We start from the raw sequence: 18,131 nt of genomic DNA, 5'->3' as shown, positions 1-18,131 counted from the left end.
GCACTTGCCCCACAACAAGGGTGTGGGCTGGAAGCAGGGGGGGATTATCCACCGGGGCCTGTTGGGCCCAGGCCCAGGGGCCCCTGAGCTAGGGGGGGCCTAGTCCGCATGACCGCGAAGAGGCTCAAGCTCAGGGGCCCAAGCTCAGGCCCCCCCCCAAAAAGGGGTCACAGTGAATAACAGTGACACATACGGTATGTCACTGTTATTAACAATGGGCTTATTCATTTGTGTCAATAAAATAACCCCAAAAGTCCTAAACCATCATGATACGCTACATTACTGCAAGTGTTTAAATACCCTCAGTTTGCATTTATTTGGCTTAGTTTTTGGCTGTTTATTATTTTTAAGCAATCCCTTGCTGTAAATTCCGAATATCGCAGGCCTATATGTCATAATTGTAATGCGTACACATGTGCAGACAGTATCTGCGCCACGTTGGGAAGAGAAAAATAAAGCTCCTTTTGCATGACAGGGCCCATCATTTCTAGATCTGGTCACGATCGAGTCACCGACACCGACTCAAGTCACTCACGAGTTACGACCCTTTCACACATCAGCCTGACTGCCTGACCAAGCTGTAGAAGTTTATGGTTTAAGCCACTAGATGGAGACATTTGGACGATGACAGAAATAAACTCAAATACAAAACAAATGTGCAATATTTGTCGCCACTGTAGGCTAATTTAAATCCATTCATATCATGATTTTCCCCAGAGACCTACGTAAGACAATAAAATGCAGTAACAAAATTTTCCTGTGCAAGAAGATGGTTAACGATGCACAAAAACTAGGCTATTTAATCGAAGGATAAAACGAATATTTTGTAATGTAATTTAATTGTGTCACGCTGATTGAAATAAGACATTTGCAAATAAGAAAATAATCATCCGCATAAGCATAACAGGGCAAAAAGCCTATTAATAGTTTGAATGCTCCGCATGGGGCCGGCAGATAAGTCAGACGATAATCGCCCCTCCCATTTATCCCTCAGTCAGGGCTATCTCCAGTTGGGTGGCTACGGCCAGAGCCATAGAGTAAGACAGAGTTGCGACATTGGGGGGGCAGAAAACAGCCCGTAGACTCAAATGCATTCCGTAAACTTCCGGTTGTCCCTTTTCAAAAGAAGTCTATGTGGAAGAGCCTGGCCCATGAAGTGAACCGGGTTGTCGTAACTCTGTGGCTCTGGCTACGGGCGAAGTGGGCACGTGAGTCGAAAGCTCATTGGCCAGCGTCCATGTCCATCCAACTTTCGTCGAATTGTCACTGTGTATGCAAGAAAACCTACGAGTAGGCTACTCTCTAGATGCGGAACAGTGACACACAGTCAGGCACGCACAGGCTAGGGGAAGAGAAGAGAAGGGGCCGGCAGATTCCAGCCCTCCTCCATCAATAATTGTACATAGTTTCGGTGCTGTCATATCTCGATCGGACTAGGGGACATTATTACGCAGAGGCTGTGAAAATGGCGCTGCCACCAGAGAGCAAGAAGGTCTTCTTTGAGAACCTGTCGGGAGCGGGGAAATGCATCGCTGTGCTGACGAGCGGAGGGGATGCTCAAGGTACCGTGGTGGTGTGACTGTGAAACCGACCAACCGGTGACCCTGAGACAGGGTGTTCCCTGTTGTAGCTGTATCTGTGACATAATGAGCATGAATGACATGCGATGTACATTATTTATCATTAATTATGACCTGCGCACGGGACCGGGACCGTAGAGAGAGGACACGCACTGTGACACATACACACACATCGACTATAGTGGATAGATTGTTATTCCTAAGGAACCTTATTCCTAGGTTGATAAGTGGTCAAAGTGGAGGCGTGTTCTGTCAGTTGAGTTCCGTTATATAATGTGCTGCACTGTTGCACAGTTAGCATCTTCCATTCAGGAATCCTGCCGGTTAGCTCTCTGGCTAACAACATAATTTATAAACCAGTTTTTGGGGGGCAACGATTAAAAAATAAAACAAAATTTACATTGATGTATATGATATACTGTACCTTGATCTTACACTGTTCATGATCTTTATTCAATGGAGGAGATTCGTGACGCTGAAAGACGGTATTCTGTATATCGATCCACTGCATTGCAGGTGTACTGTACATACATTCTGTCACAACAATCGCCTAAGTGTTTTATATTATTTACATACGGTTCATTCATGAATTATGAAGCAAATGAAAGTATTTTACGTGCACCTGGCATGCTGGTGCATGGTATTCCAGACGAATGGCCAATCAGGAAGTTGCCGGGAAATAAAAACGATTGCCTATAAAAAAAAACGTGCATGCGGTCACAACTATAAGTAATAGTTATGTATAGGGGGGTGTATGCGGTGCTGCTAATTGGTATTGGCAACAGTCAAAAGATGAGAGTGCCGCAAGCTAAATGAGGGATGCTCTGGTGCTCATCATCCACACGAACGGCTAGGGAATGCAGTTGAGCACGTACACTGTACGTGATCAACGGCATTCGTTCATTGCGTCAGAAAGGAAACCCTCTGCCCATATGGCTCTGCCCCCCCCTCCCCATCCTGCTGCATTACTCAAAGAGCTATGGAAAATGTACAGTATAGCATGTCTTGTGTTATGGATATGGCATAATGGCCTCTTAAGTATTACATCATCTCTAAACAATTCAGTTATACAATTGTTTTACCTAACTGCTTATCCAAGAGAGGGTGTGTGTGCTGCTGTGTCACTGTGTGGACAGACACGCTGCCAGCTTCCTTATCCATTAGCACATAATGTGGGAGCCTATAGATAGATACAGAAAATAACTTCAGTGGCCACTGTAGATACAAATACAAATAAATCACACCCGTGTGAAGTAAGGGGCGCTGTTATCATCATACATCGTAATACATCATCTCATTCCGGCCGATGATAATTTGCGTCCTCCTCACCTTTATCTTCAATGTTTGTGTTTACTGACTCAATGTTTGTTTACACAAACACACAAAACTGTACATGCATTATCAATGGCATTTCATTTTTGTGTTGAGACAATGTTTGTGTTTACACACACCCTCAAAGCTGGACATAGGAGCCAGGGGCTCTCAAATAAAACCTTACTTGTTTATTTTTTTAGGAGCATTATATTAGCCCCTCAAAAATAGGTAAGGTTCAATTGAGAGTCATAGGTACAACCAGCAAAAGTATGTTGCAGCATTACAAGACATATACGTAATACTGCATTTTCATTGAAAGAGCAAAAAATAGATGGATAGACATAGGCAAGACAGAGACCCACATTCCAAACACTGCAAAATGAATTCTCTCTCTCTCTCTCTCTCTCTCTCTCTCTCTCTCTCTCTCTCTCTCTCTCTCTCTCTCTCTCTCTCTCTCTCTGTTATTTATACATTACTTTACCCATTGCTGCAGTTAGATTATCATTATTCTCCACTTCAGATTAAGGGAAATGGATTGATATTGATGTTGTGTGGGAGGCTTTAGAAAGCCAGTTCAATGTTATTTGGCTGTGCCTGTAAGGCTATACTATTTGTACCACACACACACACACACACACACACACACACACACACACACACACACACACACACACACACACACACACACACACACACACACACACACACACACACACACACACAGAGAGAGAGAGAGACCCACAAACAGATTACTCTGCTCCCTCTCACCCCTTTCTCTGTCTGCCTGTGTCTCACACGCTTGCTAGCTCACGCATGCATGCACAGATTGCACGCCCACCGCTCACACCCACAGAGAGCGTGCATCCATTCATGTCCCCAAAACAAAGTGAAACCATGGCATGCGTGAGGGATGGCCGACCTGTCGGTGTCAGTAAGCCTCGTGTAAACTTATTTTACTTGCTCTTCTTGTATGAGGTGTGCCTGGAAAGTCAGAGTGTCATCATGAACATGTATAAGTCTGCCATGATTTAGATTTGCAAGCCCTATGGTTAGTTGCATAAGTTGACGCCAGCAGCTTTGCCAAAGTGTTCATTGTTTTTACGCCCCCATCTCTCTCTCTCTCTCTCTAAATGGTAAAATGGTATCCTAAATGGTGCATTTATCTAGTGACTTTATCCAAGGCACTTTACATATAGATTGTGCATTACATTCACCCATTCACACACCGATGGCAGAGGAAACCATGCAAGTAAAGGCACCAACCTGCACATCGGGAGCAATTAGGGGTTCAGTGTCTCGCTCCAGGACACTTCGACACTAACTCTGGGGGAGCCCAGGATTGAACTGGCTGCTCTCTCTCTGTGTCTCTCCCTCTCTCTCTCTCTCTGTTCCTCACTCGATGTAAATAACACTAGGCCATTCATGTGGTTCATGGTTATGTAACTCATGGCACGGACCAAAGGCTGTCGGATTGGAAGGTGATGAGTATGCTGCAGCTGATCCCACTCAGATGGCCCTACAGCAACCATTGTTATGACGAAGTTACAGTCCACTGGTCTTTCTAGGCTTTTACACCAGTGGCTCTCAAAGTGTGGTCCAGGGGATACCCAGGGGTACCTGAGGTGGTTCCAGGGGGTCACTAGCAAAATGAGGGGTAAAGTAAAGTAAAGCCGATCTACTTGTAGATCTGCTATTTTCAAGTAGATCTGCTATTTTCAAACATTCTTTAATGTCGTTTAAACATTTTAACAACACAAATAATTCATGGAGGTCTCGGGCACAACATACAGTATTTTCAGATGGCAAAACACATACTAATAAGTTTGAGAACCACACTGTGTTCTTCTCTTATCATTCCACCTCCTCTAGCCTCTTTCTGTTCAGCATCCTTAAAGCCAAATAAATAGGCTATACCGCTTATGTTGCTTGGCAACAGGTCTGCTACGGTACAACGAGCTACCATTAGCGCTGTAGTGTTGGCATGGTGAGGTGAGGGGGCTTTGTCCACTTCTCTGCTCCTCTCCCTCAGTCAGCCAAGTTCCAACCTCAAGGCACAGAACAACTGTTGTCGCAGTGAAAGATCTCTCGCTGTGCTACTGAGTAACTGTTACACTAGGGAGCCTGTGGGAGGAGCTAGGTACAGGTTTTGACCAAACATAGCATTGCAATTTCACTGTGGGGGAGAGAAAATAAATTGTCCCAGCTAGAACCCACAGACAGACAGTGTAAAAACGAACAGCCACAGTGCACATCAATACTGTACACCCTTGCACATACAGTATGGTGTGTGCACAATATACCGGCACCTACTTACAGGGGTATTCAATTAGATTAGGCCGGGGGCCACAACTGTAGAATGATTGTGTGTGGGGGGCCGCACAGTGTGCGCGCGAAGCGCGGAAATTTGTGGGTTCTCAAAATGCTTTTTGTGCTCAAACACGAAGATTTATGTATATTTCCGCACAGTAATGAGCAGGGTAATATGTCTATACAGGTATATGCCACCTTAGAATAGATGTAGGCCTAGACCTATTTGACAGTGCATAAACAGCATTGCTTTGACATTAACGACCATCAGCTGGACGGACACACACACACACACACACACACACACACACACACACACACACACACACACACAAACATTACATAGAGCAGTGATTCCAAAGTGGGGTTTGGGGTCCGGGGACCCCCAGGGTCCTTGAGGCAGTTCCAGGGGGTCCCCAGGGAAATGGTTTGGAATCAAATGGACCATTACGGGTCTGTAACTCTGAGAGTGTACAAATGGAACCAAATGGACCCTAACAGGGTTTATTATTGTGAGAATGATGGCTTCCATTTTCGTAACTTTTCAGGACTAGAAAGCCTGCAGTTTCTATTAGCTTGGATTCTCCATTGATGTCACTGTTGGGTGGGTTTCTGAACTGCCCACAGCCCTCCTATGTGACACAGACCGAGTATCATGATTATTAGTGAGGACCTATTATATGAAGATTAAAAAAAAAAAAAAATGTTTTTTGTTTTTTTTTCCAAAATTCTTCCAGGGGCCACAAGGAGGCGCTCCGCGGGCCACATGTGGCCCGCGGGCCGCCAATTGAATATATAACACATGCATACTGTAGTAGGCCTGTATGTTTTGAGAGAGGAGAAATGGGGGGTTTTGGAGCTGGGACCATTGTCCGTGTTGAAATAATGTCCCGTGCATCTTCAAGGAATACCCAGTTTTGTTACTTGCACTGTGAAACTATATGGATTCATGGAGAATTTTAGTTTGTGTCGCATTCCTTGAATGAATACAACTTAACTTGCCCCAAAAACATGTTACTTATTGCTTTGGTTATGTATTTTCTCCTGCATAGGGATGAACGCTGCCGTGCGTGCCGTGGTTCGAATGGGAATATACGTGGGAGCCAAAGTGTACTTCATTCGTGAGGTAAGTTCTGCCACAAAGTGTCAGTGCTGTGCTCCATGTATGACTTCTGATGTCCTTCCTGCAACACTTTAACGCCTTCCTGCCATCGTCCTGATTAAAAATGCCTGACATCACCGGAGATGATACGTGGCAATCTGCTAAATTGTAGCATTTAATTGTGAGCTTGTATAGTTGGGTGAAGGAAGGTAGAGAATAACTGTGAAGGCTGCAACTAACGATTATTTTCATAATCGATTCATCGGCCGATTATTTAAAACGATTAATCGATTAATCTGATTATGACACTTATTTAGCTATCGCCATTTGATTAGCTGCTGATTAGGCTGCTATTCAAATAAAAGACAAACTAAATTAAAATTAATTAAAGCAACTCATGCTGTCTTTATAGGCTTTGGGATTTAGGATTAAATAATTAAAGAATAGCTACACATGTGTCAGTCTCTTCTGAACTCAAATAGGTCATTTAAAAATAAATATCCAAGCCATGTGTTTTGTCATAACATCATTACGTCGTTATGTCATATTTTGCTTTGCAGCTGTCGCTACTGTGCAACTATCATCAGATTGTAAGGGAAGAGAGATGGCTCACTCCTCTTTAGTTTAGTTACACTTAACACTGGAAAAACGATGGTTAAGTGGGAAATAACCTATGATAAATTGCAAAAAACTCTAGCGATTAGTTGTCGATTCGATTAATCAATTACTAAATTAGTTGACAACGAATTGAATAATCGATTCGATTTACGATTAATCGTTGCAGCCCACTGTGGTTTCAGTGGACAGCAGTTGAACAAATGATTCCTATAATGCTACATTTGCAATGTTAATGCTCCTTTGCTCTTTGCTGTGTGTATAGGCTTACAAAACCACCATGCTTATGGTCTGTATGCAGATGTATGCTCGTTCTAGGATGTGAAGAGCGAGGTGCTTATCCGCAGGCCAGCTGTGCAGCGTGGCATAGAGAGATCTTACATAACAGACATGAGGCTTTAGCAGGTGTATATCCCCCACATGAAAGTCCCCTCTCATGCAGGTACCTCTGTATCACCAGCTCAGGATCAGGATGCTGCTCATGGCCAAAGCTTGAAATCCATCCAATTTATTTCACTAGGTTTTTCCAGTGCCAGGGTTTGTGTTTACACAGATGTTGACTATAGGCTGACAAATCCCACTTGTTGTGAGCATTATTCCATAATATCTGTATTGTCCCATGCTACATCATCATGTACAATGCTTTCCCCTGAACGAGGGTTTCATATAGTCAAACCTCTGGTTCTAAAAAAATATTATTCCATATTGAACACTCCACGTTAGCAGGTGTGAAGGTTATATTTTCAGTTCCATATATTGTGTACGAGTATAATGTGGAGTCAATTCCGTTCTGTTCTGTTCTGTTCTTTCCTTCGCAGGGATATCAGGGTATGGTCGATGGTGGGGACAATATAAAGGAAGCCACTTGGGAAAGTGTTTCCAGCATGCTACAAGTGGTGAGTAATGATCCTGTGAATCATATCATAATACAGATAGCGATAGCTCCAATATGCATGCCAACATTGCCAAGAGCTACTAGATGCTCACGTCTAAAGAGAACAAGTCCATATAGAAGTAGCCTTTTGAAATAATCTAAAACACTTTAACCGTACTGTACCTGTAGCTCAAAAGCTAATTTAGAAATTTGCTTGCTGTTCTCCAGTAAAATACAGTATCAATTGTGTTTCTTTGCAATAACTATATCTGAATATTGGCTGTGCCATCGTCAGGGTGGCACAGTTATCGGGAGCGCCCGCTGCAAAGAGTTCCGCTCCCACGAGGGCCGCCTGAAGGCCGCCCACAACCTGGTGCAGCGCGGCATCACCAACCTGTGTGTGATCGGTGGAGATGGCAGTTTGACCGGAGCCAACCTCTTCAGGGAGGAGTGGAGCGGGCTGCTGGCCGAGCTGCTGGGTCAAGGTAGGCACCACAGACGGGTACATAACTTAGCCTGTTGTGGCTAATGTCTATTCTCTTCCTCGTGGCATATTTGACCAGCATTAAAAGCAGTCTCTGCTTCCTCCAGGGTCGGTGCCAGCAATAAATCGTCCATCGAGCTGGGCAGTGAATTCTCTGTCAAATTCAGCATCGATTTCTGTTTGGTCAGCAGTGTTCTCTTCATCTGTAGAGGGAATTTTGGGCCTGTGTAATTTACACTTCCGGGACCAAGTTGCTGCCCATAGTGTGTATGTGTCATATTTTGTTTTGCAAAAATATGAAGTTTTGGCAATCAGTTATGTATATTTATAGCCTGCCATGCCATGGCGCATTAGAGATTGTGTGTGAGTGCCTGTGAGTATGTCACAGCCAGGCACTCACAGCCAAGGAAGCTGGCACGGCTGCAAAGTCGAGCTAAGTAGGAGGACATTACAGTGGATTCACTGGACATTACATGATATCAGATGATAATTCCTTTTGCTTTCTGTGCCACAAGTTTCTCCCAAAGAGAGCGCAAGTCTCGTTGCTGGGCTCTGATTATCCTTGAGCAGACAATGCTACGTATTTAGGCTATTATTGTCCATCACAGACGGCCCATTAAGCCAGCAATATTAAGTTAAAAGAATGGGGATATACATAAATATTCTCACAGACACAAAGTGTTAAGCTTTAGGTGATTTTTTTGTTGTCCAGTCTTGACAACCGTCTTCACATCAGATTTGAGCTGAGATTTCTCGTGGATGCTTATATAACTGTACTGGTCTCAACCGCAAAGCAATGCAGAAGGTCACGCAAACAGCCTCAAGCTCATCACCGGATACAAGCTTCATGCCATGCCATGAATATATTCTATATGACAGACATTGGGCCAGAAAAGCTTGCAAGCCGGCTATATGGAAGATCCGAGCCATTCCCAACCACACACTGTTTCAGAAATTCAGATGTTTAAAAAAAGGAACTGGGAAGTGGCTTTGTCACCACAGAGCCACTGACAGTAGTTGCTAAACTGGGCCACGGCCTAGCCCTAGACAATCAGACCCTGAATAAGATAATGCATTATGTCTGAAGTATATCATTCCTTAGTTTTTAATATGTTTATGGTCCTGGAATTTACAGTACCACCATCACACCATTTTGAGAAGGAGAACCATGATCCGACTCTGAGCCTTTATTGGAGTGACGGCAAGGTCATCAGAGAATGTCACAAGATCACTGACCTCTTGAGAAGTCCTGCGACCTTTTGTATACATAATAAAGAGCATAGGGGGGCAGGTCAGAATTCTCCATCATTAAAGGTCCAATGACACGCCCCGAAAATATCATTATGTTACTGTACATCACGGTGCAAACAGCCTGGAAATGAACTGGCTACTAGGCTTCGTAGGCTAGCAGGTTAGGCTAATCATTTGGATTTGCGTTTGTACTGGCTACATATGGCATTACATTTTTTATAAATTCTTATCAAATATCTTAATTACAAAAAGAAATACGAGATCAACTACAGTGCAACTTGCACGACATGCTTAATTCTCCACAAAGCCCCTTGATTTTATTTATTGGCTAATACATTTAGAACAACTTGAAAAATAACCTGAATATCCAAAGCTTGAAAAAAGGTATTTGAGACAGCCGTAGCACTTTATATGGACGATGAAACTGTTTAACATGGTGAGAAAAAAAAGAAGTAAACTTGAACATGCTGCCTTCCTGTTACAGGACATAGTCCTTCCCCCCAGGCTTCTATTGTTCTGTATCAGTGTTGTGACTAGATTAAAACTAAACTAAACAATCTCTCAAAGGATGAAGGATTTACGGTAATGTGGTTTTGATTTCATTCCAAACCAAAACTTTTACAAGATGGTTCTCCCAGTACACAGAGCTGACCTCATCTGTTTGCATGACTCACAGAGTCAAGCTGCTCAGGTTTTGATGACGCTAATAACACACCGGTGAGCTTAGAGGTAAATATTACAGTTGGCAACAAAGCAACACAAGACACTATCATAGCAGCCCTCATTTGAGAGAGACGTACTTTCAGTCAAATAAACCCTCAGTGTTTTTGCACATTAAGGTTCCATGGACATAATCCCTAGTTGTCAAAATGTAAAAAATACAAAACCCCATTTTATAATATCTAAAAAAAAAAAGATATTTCACTGTATTAACAATAGTATATGTGCAATATTTATGTACTGTATAGTGAAAATCCCCCCCAAAAACACGCTTATCAGTGAATCCAGTTGCATTCCTCCACTCACCCCCTCACACCCACCACAACAGCACCTACTAACATTGTAACAAAGCTTTGCTGTTGTCATCTTGAAATAGCCAAACTAAAATCCACACTTGTCAGAGCATGTAACGTTTACCAGTGCTATAGTTAAGAGCGTGTGTCTAAAATTAAGCTGAAGGTGACTTCTCCAAAGGGAATGGTATAGGGCTAGGCCTAATAATCCAGAAAAGGTTGAGAAGCGCTGATGTGGATGGCATGCGACCTGGTATACAGAGTACAGACCAGTGTGTCAGCCCCTTAGAGTATATATACAATAGAGAAGACACCCAAGTTCTCCTCCCGTCCACTTGCATTGAGTTGCTCAGAAGCGCATCCACTCCTCCTTCCGGTTTAGGAACAGTGTGCATTCTGGATGGATTGTCCTCAAACACATGAACGACCGGCGGAGTGGACGGAGCCTAGTGCGCGTTCATGTGTTTGAGGACCAAACCTTACCAAACTGCAATACCTTCTTCGGCCACTACGTCCATTGCGCTTCAGGATTTCCTCTGGGTGTCTTCTCTATTGTATAATAACTCTATGGTCAGCCCTCATCCCTGCTTTGTCTCCCCTCCCTCCTCCTCCTCCTCCTCCTCCTGTCAGGTCTGATCGACGCAGAGGCGGTTCAGATGTACGATGCCCTGCACATCGTGGGCATGGTGGGCTCCATCGACAACGACTTCTGCGGAACGGACATGACAATCGGCACCGACTCGGCCCTGCACAGAATCATCGAGGTGGTGGACGCCATCATGACCACCGCGCAGAGGTGAGGAGGATGGCGTGGCACTGTAAGGTGGCGTCATCATGCTGAGCCGTGCACGCGTCCTGCGGAGAAAGGCTGAGGGAATATTTTTAGGGGGGCACATTTTGCAGGACGCAAATGCACCTATACAACTTCATCTGTGCGACTCACAAAATACATTTGGGAGTATCTCCATAGTTTCTGTGGTCAAACTGGGGGCCTTCATACTTCATACAAATGGGGGTCTGTGGGCTAATAAGTGTAAATGTTGCGGTCCTTGCCATGAACATATTTCCCTACCATGCATTTGTACGAATACTTTCATTTTATAGTGCTGTTTTTATTCATTAAAAAAAACACACGTATATATTATACAAGTTAAAATGAACGGCAATTAAAGATATTTATGGGGGGGGGGGGGGGGGCAATATCTCACAACGGGTAAGGACTAGTAACATAAAATGCTATCATGGAACAGAGGGCTACAGTATGTGGATGTTGATTCATGTTATGAATCAACATAAATTAAAAGGGTTATCCTTATTGTTAGATATTCTGTACGGGTCCATGAGTACAATTTATTTTTGTTCGGCTCCTCAGGCATTGTAGCAGAATAGTTAATGCTAAGAATAAAATAAAAATATAATAATAAAACACCCTAATATGTAATTGTAATGTATATATATTTTTGTATTATATTGTTTTATTATTTAAATGAGCGTATATATACACATTAATGTGTATACACAAGAGATTTGTCCATTGTCCTGGTGCTTACAGTGTTTGAACTACAGTTGTGTTGTGTGCTAAGAACAACTAAACATAATGAGCAAGCAGAAGCATGCCGAAGCCCTAAAGTGACCTGTGCCTCTCACTCCCAGGATGTCAACATCTAATGTAAACATAGTGTGACTTACAGTATGAGCATGTGCCACAGTGCCAGTGTCCTTGGCTTTTATGTATTTAGCACAGACATTTCTGCAATTAGCGGAGAATTACACAGGTATATATTCTTTCTCCATATATGAATGCCACAGACGAAAAACACTATTGATCCATAATGTATAAATGATAGATAAGGGTTCAGGACAACAAGGCCTTTTCGTGGAGGGGTCAGAATGAAATTTGGACTTAGACTGTTTTGTGTTCTGTGGTACTATCTCCCCACATCAGGACAGTAGATACAAAATTAAATATACCGGTAGTCCACTTCTGTGGATACAGGTGGCATACTGAGAATGATAACATGACTCAGCATACAGGTATCTCTCTGTTCCATAGAGGGGTAGTCTTCCAAATGGCCGCCTCTGAATGAGAAGTAGAATGGAATAATACGTGTGACTTTGTATTTGTCTTTGCAGTCACCAGAGGACGTTTGTCTTGGAGGTCATGGGCAGACACTGTGGGTAAGAAGGAACTTCACAGTACATTCACAAACGCATTGTAAGTAGACCGCAGTAATCGACTACATTGTGTGTGTGTGTGTGTGTGTGTGTGTGTGTGTGTGTGTGTGTGTGTGTGTGTGTGTGTGTGTGTGTGTGTGTGTGTGTCGTGCAGTTACCTGGCCTTGGTCAGTGCCCTGGCGTGCGGCGCAGATTGGGTGCTGATTCCTGAAATGCCGCCAGAGGATGGCTGGGAGGACAAGATGTGTCAGAAACTGTCTGCGGTAATGTGGTCTTTCTCCTTATATACAGTAACTGTCTGCGGTAATGTGGTCTTTCTCCTTATATATACAGTAACTGTCTGCGGTAATGTGGTCTTTCTCCTTATATACAGTAACTGTATGCGGTAATGTGGTCTTTCTCCTTATATATACAGTAACTGTCTGCGGTAATGTGGTCTTTCTCCTTATATATACAGTAACTGTCTGCGGTAATGTGGTCTTTCTCCTTATATACAGTAACTGTCTGCGGTAATGTGGTCTTTCTCCTTATATACAGTAACTGTCTGCGGTAATGTGGTCTTTCTCCTTATATACAGTAACTGTCTGCGGTAATGTGGTCTTTCTCCTTATATACAGTAACTGTCTGCGGTAATGTGGTCTTTATCCTTATATACAGTAACTGTCTGCGGTAATGTGGTCTTTCTCCTTATATACAGTAACTGTCTCTGCGGTAATGTGGTCTTTCTCCTTATATACAGTAACTGTCTGCGGTAATGTGGTCTTTCTCCTTATATACAGTAACTGTCTGCGGTAATGTGGTCTTTCTCCTTATATACAGTAACTGTCTCTGCGGTAATGTGGTCTTTCTCCTTATATACAGTAACTGTCTGCGGTAATGTCGTCTTTCTTGTATAAACAAACCCAACCCAGGCAGACAAGCCTTCCTGGCTTGTCTGGTCCGTCTTGGGTGGTCTTTCTTTTGTCACTTGTCTGTTGTTAATTTGTCTTTACCTGTTAAACAATCATGTTTTTTAGAAACAGTGAGTCTTTCTTCTGGGTGGTTGTTACTGTCAATTATACCGTGGCCAACTGAGGACAATAATTTCACCTTGGCCATACGGTATATGCATTATTTTTCAGATAGTGGGATAATCAAAATGTGTGGTTTTCGAAACATAATGCACGTTGCAGAAGTAATTAATTAGCCTTTTGCATTATGCATTATTTTCCGATTACCGCATGGCTATATGGTTGATTATCCCGTTAATGGCTTGATTAGGGCTGGGATCTGGAACCGGAGGAACCGGATCCAACATTCAGGAACCCGGAATCGCTTCCATCACATGTGGAAACGTTTCCAGAACCGGTACTGTATGTGGACTTCACATCTTCTTTACAAATTACAGTACCGGTGGTTCTCAAACATTTTAATTATGTAACTCTTGAGAGTGTAAAATTAAACCAAATGGGACTTTGGTTCCTCTCAGGGTTACAGAACTGCAAGGGTTCATTTGGAACCGCTTCAAGTAACCCAGAGGGTTCCTGGGCCTCATTTTAAGAGAGAGAACCGTGAAGAGGCAATCGTTAAGGAACCGGAATCCTAAAGGATCCCAGCCCTAGGCTTGATATACCGGCTTACTGTACATGAACGTATTTGTCCTTCTGTGGTCTTCAGACCCGCTCCAGGGGTACCAGACTGAACATTATCATAGTCGCTGAAGGAGCCATTGACAAGCACGGCCAGTCTATTACCTCTAGTATAGTGAAGGATGTGAGTACACTGAAATCTCTGGAAAAACGGGGGAAGCCAGAAGCAAGGACAAGGCCTGATATAGGAGCCACAAGGGCCCCATAGCCATGGCTTTTTACGAATGCCATTACAAACATCAATGAATGTTTTCATAAAAGAAAATGTGAGGCCAATATTGCCACAAGGAAGGAACTCTCGCCATTCAGGCAATAAAAGCAATGATAATGCATTATAATAAGGTAGACAGCAGAATATTGCTGACTACGTGCGTGAGTTGGAAGACATTTCTCGACTTCATTACGAATCAACAGGCTCTTGTGCTCCCATGCAGGCTCCATGCTTCTGAATCCCTGCGTTACAAAAAAAAACAAAAAAACTGCTGTTTGAAATGTGTCTGTTTTTTATCGTTTTTCCACCAACCCCTCCCATGTAGAACCGAGCCGGGATGAAAAGGCTCAATATCATAATTGTAGCCGAAGGGGCGATTGATCATTACAACAAGCCCATTACCAGTGAATATATTAAGAATGTAAGTACAGCTGCTATAGAAGAATGGCAGCGCGGCCCCAACTATTAACAGCACAGCTCTTGACTGCCTCCTGCATCACTCTACTACTGTGCTGTAGTGTACTGCCTCCTGCATCTTCTACTACTGTAACTGTAACCGTACAGCGCATTGCCCTGGCGTGGCTTCTTTGACTCACTTGTCACTGTGCCTTCTGGAATGCTATACTGTTAGCTTTGGTAAGGTGGCTTCCACACTCGATGTAGCTCAATGTAATGTACTGTAGCTGTGCTGCTTACAATTCAGTCTCATCACATGATTATAGAGGTCAAAGAGTGGGTCACTGGGTGGTGGATCTTTTTTTTTTATGTAACCAACTAAAGTAACTAACATTTTGAAGTGTCAAGGAAGAGTTGGAATATTATAGAGAGAAAAGGAAAATAAACTAACAGGCTATAGGCAACAACAAGAAAAAAACAGGAAGGCACAAAGTCAACATCAAATGCACAATGTCCAATTAGGAGCATGGTTGACGTTGCAATGGATACAATAGTTATATCGAAGGCAGAAATGCTTCATGTGTACTGTAGGAAGGAGAAATAAATACTGTATCTATAGAGAAAATCTATCATAGCTTAGTAATAACCCCTCTTCATTTGAATTATTATCCTTATATATATATATATATATATCAACCATGACATGGCACTACTTTCCTGTCCTTTTCTGTCCTGTACAACTCTTAGGTGAGGTTTAGTTTTGGGCCTTATGGGATATTTCATTCTTGAGTTAGATGTCTCTGGCTTGGGATCAACTTAACAACTGACATTCAAACTAAAAAGCAATCCCACTAACATGAGTGCCAGATAAGAAGGAATGTGTGCATGTTATGCGCTATCTCCCTTTCTCTTCAGCTGCTCTGTGTTTGTGTTTGTGTGCGTGTCTACATGTTTTGTTTAAGCGGTATTACGCGACAGGGTGTGTTTCGCCGTCATTGATGGCATGCCTGCGTTGCTGCAGGAACGAGCCAATTGGTGAGTTCCGTAGGCAGTGCAGAAGTGCCATTAATGACGGTAAAGCACAGCCCTCAAGTGTAATATTGCGATTATACAACAGTTATACCCTTTAAGAAAACCCATGTCAACTCAATTTCATTTTAACTAAGATATTCGCTAAAAATATACAATTACATTTTATGACAGATGTAGCCACTACGACCAAAAATGTCCCAAGAAAAGGTCTAGCCTAGTAGCAACCCAGTCGGCTCCGCTCTGGGAGAGCAGCAAGACTCAGCACAGCTGATTTGTATGTATTGATTAGGCGTTCCATCATGCTCGATTAAGCACGGCTAGATGGCTATTTCAACCAAACTGATTGCTTCCTCGAAACAACTTGTTGTATAATTTGTTATGTTATTATTTAGTTATTATTATTATTACTATTAATTAGTCTGTGGTCTGTGGTTGTGTTGTGAGTACATGTGTGAATGTGTGTATTTGTCATTTAGCAAAGTACAGTATCCTTTAATGTAGTTTTTTGTTAAAGCATAAAGTTTGCTAAGAGCTGATCTTTTTTTTCTCCCAGCTTGTAGTGAAATGCCTGGGCTTCGACACGCGGGTGACAATCCTCGGCCACGTCCAGAGAGGAGGGACCCCATCCGCTTTCGACCGCATCCTGGTTGGTACATTCATACAGTAGCTATAATAGTAATGAAGGAATTCCACTGTGTTTCAATTATTAAGTGTCATTATGTAACATTTGTTTATGAATAGAAGTGAGACATTTGGGGATGGTGTCAAAGTCTTACCTAGATAGATAGATAGAAAAAGGTGTCAAAGTTCCAAGTGGGAGGGTGGGGGGGTCGTTACTCGTCTTGTCTCTCGTTCCGTTTCGTTTAGTCAAATTTTTGTTTTGTTTCAGTTTCAGTTTTGTGACCACTCAAACCAACTCAAAAACAATTCTGTCCATGTAATATCAGAACTGTCCTGTTCCCTGTCTGTTCTCTGTATTTGTATGTAAAAAATAGAAAAAGAAGCATGCCATATGTACTAAATTCTTTCCTGTCCATATCCTTATTCTATGCTCAATAAAAACTCTAAAATTGAAAGTCTTACCTAGACACGGCATCTGACAAAAGATTAAATATATATTGGCGCTGCACTGCGGCGACATGGACATAATTAAGGGCTATACGCTTCAGCTGGGTTCTCTTTTTTTTTCCTCCCGTCCCGCCGCGCAGCTCATCCCTATCCATGGTATGCGTGGGAGGAGAGCTTTTTTTGTGCCTGGCCCAAGATGCGGGCCCTTTGTCTAAGACAAATGTATTCCTCGGGAGACAAATAATAAAGGACGTTGAACCTTAATATTCCCTGAGAGAGAAGGCAAGGCTCTATTAGCTCAGCAGTAAGAAATGTCAGCACTTGTACAGGAAACCGGATTCAAATTCAGGGTTTGAAGAGGAAAGTTACATAGTGCTGCTTTAAGTTCATTATTAAGTTGATTTAGAAAGAAATAATACATCGTATCATATCATCATATGTGGCTGCAGTTCATTAAGACTAGAATAAACTGTAACAGCGTTTGTCCATTATGTCTTAGCCACATAATTGTATTTCACACAGCCAAACAGTATGGAAGCAGTCCACAGTCAATGTAAAAGCTGCAGTTCATTAAGACAGAATAAACTGTAACAGCGTTTGTCCATATGTCTTAGCCACATAATTGTATTTCACACAGCCAAACAGTATGGAAGCAGTCCACAGTCAATGTAAAAGCTGCAGTTCATTAAGACAGAATAAACTGTAACAGCGTTTGTCCATATGTCTTAGCCACATAATTGTATTTCACACAGCCAAACATTATGGAAGCAGTCCACAGTCAATGTAAAAGCTATACGGCCATATCCTTCCCTAACATAGATTCATGAATGCATGTGGGTGTTGTTGACACCACTCGTCACCTCTGTTGTTGTTGTTAGCTCACTAGTAGCACGCCGGTCGTGTGTAATCCTGTTAGTCATGGAAGTCTAAAGAGGAGAACACGGCCAGTCGGTCACTGCTTCTAGGTTAAGTTCATTAAGAGATTTATTCCTCAGCTCACGTGGCTGTCTCCATCATGCCATGGACAGTTCACTCGGTTCTCTTGGGCTTTATACTTGGTTTTCGTTCTAAATTACATAAT

At 42.7% G+C, this 18,131-nt stretch overlaps 1 protein-coding gene across 5 annotated transcripts in view; it reads left to right on the top strand.

Moving 5' to 3' along the window:
• Window positions 1–1,306: 1,306 nt before the first annotated feature.
• Window positions 1,307–18,131, top strand: part of LOC308336612 (ATP-dependent 6-phosphofructokinase, platelet type-like) — a 40,684-nt gene continuing 23,859 nt past the window's right edge. For 3 of the 5 annotated variants that reach the window (XM_080794033.1, XM_080794037.1, XM_080794036.1), the window contains exons 1-9: window positions 1,307–1,562; window positions 6,254–6,327; window positions 7,737–7,814; window positions 8,088–8,277; window positions 11,171–11,336; window positions 12,674–12,718; window positions 12,870–12,978; window positions 14,880–14,975; window positions 16,536–16,628. In XM_080794033.1, the coding sequence (XP_080650159.1) occupies window positions 1,466–1,562; window positions 6,254–6,327; window positions 7,737–7,814; window positions 8,088–8,277; window positions 11,171–11,336; window positions 12,674–12,718; window positions 12,870–12,978; window positions 14,880–14,975; window positions 16,536–16,628 (948 nt within the window). In that variant the 5' untranslated portion in view covers window positions 1,307–1,465. Of the gene's footprint in view, window positions 1,563–6,253; window positions 6,328–7,736; window positions 7,815–8,087; window positions 8,278–11,170; window positions 11,337–12,673; window positions 12,719–12,869; window positions 12,979–14,371; window positions 14,468–14,879; window positions 14,976–16,535; window positions 16,629–18,131 lie in introns of all 5 variants that reach the window. The other 2 variants (XM_080794034.1, XM_080794035.1) reach the window with 1 other exon arrangement.

Source organism: Protomyctophum bolini (assembly GCF_963924005.1).
Source record: "Protomyctophum bolini genome assembly, chromosome: 21".
Classification (NCBI taxonomy): Eukaryota; Metazoa; Chordata; class Actinopteri; order Myctophiformes; family Myctophidae; genus Protomyctophum; species Protomyctophum bolini.
This window is presented reverse-complemented; position numbering and strand designations above follow the sequence as displayed.